Raw genomic sequence first — 8,010 nt, 5'->3', positions numbered from 1 at the left:
ACTCCACCTTCCCCTGCCCTGACCTTGCTCATGGAACATCCATAACTACACTTAAATGACTACCTTGTTACCAATGAGTGTTCCCCACCCCAGAACCGCCCCTGATTTGAGTGCTTAATTTTGCAATAAAAATTATTAAACTAATAAAGTTTTTGTCTGTTAATATAAATTAAACAACCACAGCTGAAAGCTTAAAAATATGGTAAAATCACTGCTTCTTACCCTCTCAAAACATCTCACACTGATTAATAGTCTGTGATGAATAAGACATCATGTTCTCACCCACCTTATTGAGCATGAGTCGGGCAGGGCTGTATGTGCAGTTGCTTGTGCAATGTTAAATACAGATGTACTTGTTCCCTGGCTGAGAACATTATGCAACATTCTTTGTCATCATTTTTTAAATTTGTGATTTACAGGTAAATACATTTAAAAATAAACACAAAACGGAAGACATTTTGTTGCGTATAAAAGAATAATATGATTTTTTTATTAAGATGGATTATATTATAAAGAATAAATATTGTTATTTGTCTTTATTTCATTTCTTTTTATGTAGATAAACACATGAATAGTTCACCTGCATTCTTCACTACAGGAAGCATCAGAATGATACCACAGACTCCAATAGTCTTAGACACAAATGACTATTCACAAACATTGGGGAAATCACAGCAGATATTTAAAGAAGATGATGAATTGTCAGTAACTGGACAGCAATCATTATGTACAGAGAGTAAATTAGTCATCAAACAAGAGGATAATATTTATGACTTATCTAGTGAAATGATTATACCTGAGGATAAACCACAAACATTTACTGAAGTTTCAAAAAATGTTAAAGAAGAGAAAAGTCTACAGTCTAACCAAATGATTCATACAAAGGAGAACCCTTTCAAATGTACAGAATGTGAAAAAAGCTTTACATGCAGTTCACATCTCCTAGAACACCACAAAATTCACACAGGTAAAAAGTCAAACACATGTACTGAGTGTGGAAAAAGTTTTACACAAATGATAAAACTTATAGCTCATGAAAGGACCCACACAGGGGAGAAACCATTTAGCTATACAGAGTGTGAAAAAAGTTTTACACGAATGGATCATCTGAAAACTCATAAAAAGAATAACACAGGAGAAAAGCCTTTCACATGTACAGAGTGTGGAAAATGTTTTACACAAATAAGTAATCTGAAAAAGCATGAAAGGATTCACACAGGAGAAAAGCCGTTCACATGTACAGAGTGTGGAAAAAGTTTTACACAAATCAGTAGTCTGAAAACTCATGAAATGATTCACACAGGAGAAAAGCCGTTCACATGTACAGAGTGTGGAAAAGGTTTTACACAAATGACCAAACTTATAGCTCATGAAAGGACTCACACAGGGGTGAAACCATTTAGCTGTACAGAGTGTGGAAAATGTTTTATACAAATAAGTAATCTGAAAAAGCATGAAAGGATTCACACAGGAGAAAAGCCTTTCACATGTACAGAGTGTGGGAAAAGTTTTACACAAATAAGTAGTCTGAGAAAACATGAAAGGATTCACACAGGAGAAAAGTCCTCCTGTACAGAGTGTGGAAAAAGTTTTACACAAATGAGTAGTCTGAAAACTCATGAAATGATTCACACAGGAGAAAAGCCGTTCACATGTACAGAGTGTGGAAAAGGTTTTACACAAATGAGTCAGCTGAAATATCATGAAATTAGTCACACAGGAGAAAAGCCTTTCACGTGTACAGAGTGTGGGAAAAGTTTTACACAAATAAATATTCTGAAAACTCATGAAAAGATTCACACAGGAGAAAAGCCTTTCACATGTACAGAGTGTGGGAAATGTTTTACACTAAAGAGTATTCTGATATATCATGAAAGGAGTCACACAGGAGAAAAGCCTTTCACGTGTACAGAGTGTGGAAAAAGTTTTACACAAATGAGTCATCTGAAAACTCATAAAAGGATTCACACAGGAGAAAAGACTTTCACATGTACAGAGTGTGGGAAATGTTTTACATATATAAATAGTCTAAAATATCATGAAAGGAGTCACACAGGGGAAAAACCGTTCACATGTACAGAGTGTGGAAAATGTTGTACAAATATAAGTAATCTGAGAAAACATGAAAGGATTCACACAGGAGAAAAACCGTTCACATGTACAGAGTGTGGGAAATGTTTTACACAAAAGAGTAATCTGACAACTCATGAAATGATTCACAAGGGAAGAAACCTTTCACATGTTTAAAAAGTGGAAAAAAGGTTTTTATTGAAATTGGGTATCACAAAACACCAAATATTTACACACAAATAAACTTTATTTACACAGTATTCAACCTCTTTACATTTATCCTAAAGAGGACAAACTCTCTAAATAGAAGCATCAAAAAGGATCCTATTGTAAATAATACTTTCTAAATCCCAGTTATGAAAGCCTCAGATTGGAAGTGCTTTCCTGCTGTCCTTTGTTACTCTATATATGTGCACCTCAGTTTCTCTGATATAAATGTGATAGAATCCAAACACCACAGAGTAATATTCAAATCTGCCCTCATACTGACCAGTTTACACAACCATTCACCACTAAAGCACCCAGTGTTGTTTATTAATATGCCAGTGTTAGGAGTTGTACGTTTGTTTTACATAGGGGAGAAAATAATTACATTTACAGAATTAAGGAGTCTTTAAATGAGTGTTAGAGCAGGGCCTGTGTTTGGTATAAGGCAACCGCCTTAGGATGCCCCAGCAGGGGGGCGCAATTTAGAGTAGCCTGATTTTTTATTTTTACTTTTTATGTCCCTTATTTTTTTTGGCTCAGGCTCAGCTAATTTGCATTAACTTCTAAGGCAAATTGGGTAATAGTGCATGCAGCTCATGGCACACACCCCACATCCCTGACCCATAAAAATAAGGATTCAGGAACTCTGGGAGCCAGCGCGGGTGGGGGGACAATAAGTTTTATGGGGCTGCACACACGGCTGTGCCTGATCCATGATCCTCCTGTCCCTGTACACACTGAGGGCTGCTCGGTGGACTCAGACTTCTCTATCTTGGATGAGTCACAGGTTCCCTGGCTGCTCATATGAAGAAACTTGTCATAGAGGAGCTGGGGCTGATCACCATGCAGGTAGATGACAATCTTGTCCTCCTGCTGTGACACCGACCGAGTAGCGATGCTAAGTAAAGCGTTCCTTTTGTAACTGTCAGCCTGAAAAGAGAGCATCCAAAGCTCTGATTCACTTTATCCTGTTCCACCTGTTTGTTTACAATATTTCAACTTTGTGCTTATTTTCTTTAAATTGGGGAGATGTGATCAGTTGTGGGGTCTTAAGTCTTTAGTTCACTTTCATGTTGTTCTTTTGTTGTGATCAGTTAGTCTGTGTGTGTAGTGAGGGGATCAACCCTGGTATGATCCTATATATATATTACTTCTCCTTGTGACAATTAGACTAAAGACATTTATCTTCATGTGTCTTGGTTATTTGTAATAAATTACTGGCTATGGTAAAATAAAATAATATTTATATCACACTAAGGGGTCAATTTACCAAGCTCCATATGGAGTTTGATGCTCCGTGTTTCCGGCGAGACTTCAGGCGCACCGGAAACCGAAGTTATGAAGCAGTGGTATAAAGACCGATGCTCCATAACCTGTCCACCTGCTCTGAGGCGACAGACATCAACCCGATCGAATACAATTGGGTTGATTGACACCCCCTGCTAGCGGCCGATTGGCCGCGAATCTGCAGGGGGCGGCATTGTACCAGAAGTTCACAAGAAATGCTGGTGCAATGATAAATGCAGCGAGTGTATGCTGTTGGCATTTATCGATGTGCAGCGGACATGATGTGCAGCAGACATTAATGAATTGACCTCTAAAACTGCACTGTATTGGAAAATGTTTCAGGATTAGTATGAAATCAGGTCCTTTATGTTAGTGCTGATTTAACTCTGCACCTCCTCAATCCTTGCTTGTCATTTGTCAATGGGATGGTATGTAATCGGGGGGGGGGGGGGGGCAAAATGTGTCCTTGCCTGTGTGGCCAAAAATCCTAGCACTGGCCCTCTGTTATAAATAACCCCCAGTGTTGTTTATTAATATGCCAGTGTTATTTCCTCCCCTATGTAAATCAAACATACAACTAATAATTCATTTACAGAATAAAGGAGTCTTTATATGAATAGAGTGTTATATAAACAGAGAATTATAGAGAATTATATAAACAAGAACATCAGTCTCAAATGATTGACATCTGGGAGATATATTTAATGTGCACATCATGTGGATAAACCTTTTCTTGTAGCAATAGATGCTTAGCATTGTAGATGTTATATACCAGAGGAATTACTGAGGGGAAACTGATTTTATTTCATGATACACAATATCAGTAACCGGTACATACATGATCATAATCAGTTTAATTTAAATGGCTACTATAACCTACATGTATACTGGGTATGTAATATGTGTGTCATGTTCTGTAACTTGATATTATGTCTGTTAGATGTTTTCATGTTAGTTAGAAGCCACAAGAACTGATAATAGCACATACTGTATATATGAAGGGAACATTATATGTCTGATAAATCCCTTTGTATCAAGAGCACAAGTGTTAGGTATATTTCTTTCATGTAATTAGCAAGAGTCCATGAGCTAGTGACGTATGGGATATACATTCCTACCAGGAGGGGCAAAGTTTCCCAAACCTCAAAATGCCTATAAATACGCCCCCCACCACACCCACAATTCAGTTTTACAAACTTTGCCTCCCATGGAGGTGGTGAAGTAAGTTTGTGCTTGATTCTACGTTGATATGCGCTTCGCAGCAGGCTGAAGCCCGGTTTTCCTCTCAGAGTGCAGTGAATGTCAGAGGGATGTGTAGAGAGTATTGCCTATTTTAATTCAATGGTCTTCCTCTAGGGGATCTATTTCATAGGTTCTCTGTTATCGGTCGTAGAGATTTCTTCTCCTACCTCCCTTTTCAGATCGACGATATACTCTTATATACCATTACCTCTACTGATTCTCGTTTCAGTACTGGTTTGGCTATCTACTATATGTAGATGAGTGTCTTGGGGTAAGTAAATCTTATTTCTATTTATGACACTCAAAGCTATGGTTGGGCACTTTATATGTAAAGTTCTAAATATATGTTTTAAACTTATATTTGCCATGATTCAGGTTAATCAGTATTCCTTCTTTCAGACTGTCAGTTTCATTATTTTGGGAAATGCATATGAATAAATTTGTTTTCTTACCTTCAAAAATTTTCAAATTGACTTTTTTCCTTGCGGGCTGTTAGGCTCGCGGGTGCAGAAAATGCTTCAATTTATTGCGTCTTTTTTGGCGCAAAATTTGTCATTTCCAGCACCATAGTTGAAGCCGGAAGTTTACACATGGCTGAGTCATTTTTTGACGCATGTGTGTTACAGACGTTATTTTGCGCCAAAAAATGTGGGCGTCATTTTTGGCGCCAAAAAATATGGGCGTCATACTTGGCGCCAAATAATGTGGGCGTCTTCTTGGCACCAAAAAATGTGGGCATCATACTTGGCGCCATTTTTTTCACATTATTTCAGTCTCACTTTTTTGTTGCTTCTGGTTGCTAGAGGCTTGTTTGTTTTGCATTTTTTCCCATTCCTGAAACTGTCATTTAAGGAATTGATAATTTTGCTTTATATGTTGTTTTTTTTCTATTACATATTGCAAGATATTTCAAAAGCTGTTCCTGAATCAGAAAATACTGAGGGATTCCGGATGACTGATATCAGTCCTACCAAAGCTAAGTTAATTTATTTTAATGTTATGAATGTTTATATTTAGCTATGGTTTGTAATAAGTTTTTATGATAAACTTTTACATGCAGCGTCCATTAGTATTTATGCAGTGTCTATTGCTATTCTTTTTACATCTTATGTACAAGATATATTTAGGAATTTATAAGAATGTTTTTCTGATTCTAGTATAAAGGCTTTGTCTGCTATCCCGCCTTCTAATAACATTTTTAGGTCTTTTTTAAACTTCTCATTTAGTTGATGAAGTTTCAAATGACCAACAACATACTGAATTATCCTTCTCTGATGGTGTATTTTCTCATTCAGAATATTCTTCATCAGATATTGACACTAACAAATCTACTTTTTTATTTTTAAATAGAGTACATTCGTTTTTTGTTGAAAAGGTGTTGATTATTTTGGATATTGAAGAAACTAGTTCTTTTTTTTCAGAAATTGCTTTTATTATCATATGTAACATATAACATATTGTGCTTGCATATTTTGCACATCATAACAGAAAGATAAATTATACAATGCAAAAAAAACCCCTAAAACTAAAAATAATAAATTTAAACAGTAAAGTCTGTGGTCCATTCTTGTTTTCCTGAAAACTTTGTATGAAATATCATCAGATATAAAAGGACAACACATAGATATAAACTAAGAATAGTTGACTTGTACATTCAAAACTTCAACATCTCTCCTAAATCAGTAACTCTCCTGATATGGTCTGTGTTGGTATACTATTAGCTTGTCTTTGGCTATTTAGCTTGTACACCAGGATTGATATGGGGCCTGACAGTTGTTATGGTGTTGGCTTGCTCTCTGTGTTTTGCTTCTGTGTACATTATCCAAGGTTCCCATATTTCTATGAATGTGTCTTTAGTTGCCATTAAATCCGCTACTGAACTAGACATTTTGTATAAATACTCTATTTTTTGTTGAATCATGTAGAACCCTGGTGGTTCATTTCTCCAACATAGGTGTGTCCGGTCCACGGCGTCATCCTTACTTGTGGGATATTCTCTTCCCCAACAGGAAATGGCAAAGAGCCCAGCAAAGCTGGTCACATGATCCCTCCTAGGCTCCGCCTTCCCCAGTCATTCTCTTTGCCGTTGTACAGGCAACATCTCCACGGAGATGGCTTAGAGTTTTTTAGTGTTTAACTGTAGTTTTTATTATTCAATCAAGAGTTTGTTATTTTAAAATAGTGCTGGTATGTACTATTTACTCTGAAACAGAAAAGAGATGAAGATTTCTGTTTGTAAGAGGAAAATGATTTTAGCAACCGTTACTAAAATCGATGGCTGTTTCCACACAGGACTGTTGAGAGGAATTAACTTCAGTTGGGGGAACAGTGAGCAGACTTTTGCTGCTTGAGGTATGACACATTCTAACAAGACGATGTAATGCTGGAAGCTGTCATTTTCCCTATGGGATCCGGTAAGCCATTTTTATTACAGAAAGAAAAAAAAAAAGGGCTTCACAAGGGCTTTTAAGACTGTAGACATTTTCTGGGCTAAATCGATTTATATATAAGCATATTTTATACTCCATAGCCTTGAGGAATTATTTTAATCTTGGGAATTATGTAAAATAACCGGCAGGCACTGCATTGGACACCTTATTCTCTAGGGGCTTTCCCTAATCATAGGCAGAGTCTCATTTTCGCGCCTCTATTGCGCACTTGTTTTTGGGAAGCATGACATGCAGATGCATGTGTGAGGAGCTCTGATACATAGAAAAGACTTTCTGAAGGCGTCATTTGGTATCGTATTCCCCTTTGGGCTTGGTTGGGTCTCAGCAAAGCAGATACCAGGGACTGTAAAGGGGTTAAATATAAAAACGGCTCCGGTTCCGTTATTTTAAGGGTTAAAGCTTCCAAATTTGGTGTGCAATACTTTTAAGGCTTTAAGACACTGTGGTGAATTTTGAACAATTCCTTCATACTTTTTCACAATTGCAGTAATAAAGTGTGTTCAGTTTAAAATTTAAAGTGACAGTAACGGTTTATTTTAAAACGTTTTTTGTACTTTGTTATCAAGTTTATGCCTGTTTAACATGTCTGAACTACCAGATAGACTGTGTTCTGAATGTGGGGAAGCCAAGGTTCCTTCTCATTTAAATAGATGTGATTTATGTGACACAAAATTTAGAGAAAATGATGCCCAAGATGATTCCTCAAGTGAGGGGAGTAAGCATGGTACTGCATCATCCCCTCCTTCGTCTACAC

The 8,010-nt window shown here is 36.9% G+C and overlaps 1 protein-coding gene across 1 annotated transcript; it reads left to right on the top strand.

Annotated features, from left to right (window-relative positions):
• The first annotated feature begins 585 nt into the window (after positions 1-585).
• Positions 586-2,786, top strand: LOC128659785 (gastrula zinc finger protein XlCGF26.1-like). Its single transcript, XM_053713357.1, has one exon. The coding sequence runs from the start codon at positions 610-612 to the stop codon at positions 2,245-2,247; it is 1,638 nt and encodes a 545-aa protein (XP_053569332.1). The 5' UTR covers positions 586-609; the 3' UTR covers positions 2,248-2,786.
• The last annotated feature ends 5,224 nt before the right edge of the window (positions 2,787-8,010 follow it).

The sequence above is a fragment of the Bombina bombina genome, chromosome 5 (assembly GCF_027579735.1).
Source record: "Bombina bombina isolate aBomBom1 chromosome 5, aBomBom1.pri, whole genome shotgun sequence".
Classification (NCBI taxonomy): Eukaryota; Metazoa; Chordata; class Amphibia; order Anura; family Bombinatoridae; genus Bombina; species Bombina bombina.
The sequence above is the reverse complement of the archived record's forward strand: the minus strand, read 5'-3'. Positions and strand labels throughout refer to the sequence as shown.

Bases quoted from the DNA above. Each gene is read 5' to 3' on its own strand.
- LOC128659785 (XM_053713357.1), top strand. From the start codon at position 610: ATGATACCACAGACTCCAATAGTCTTAGACACAAATGACTATTCACAA.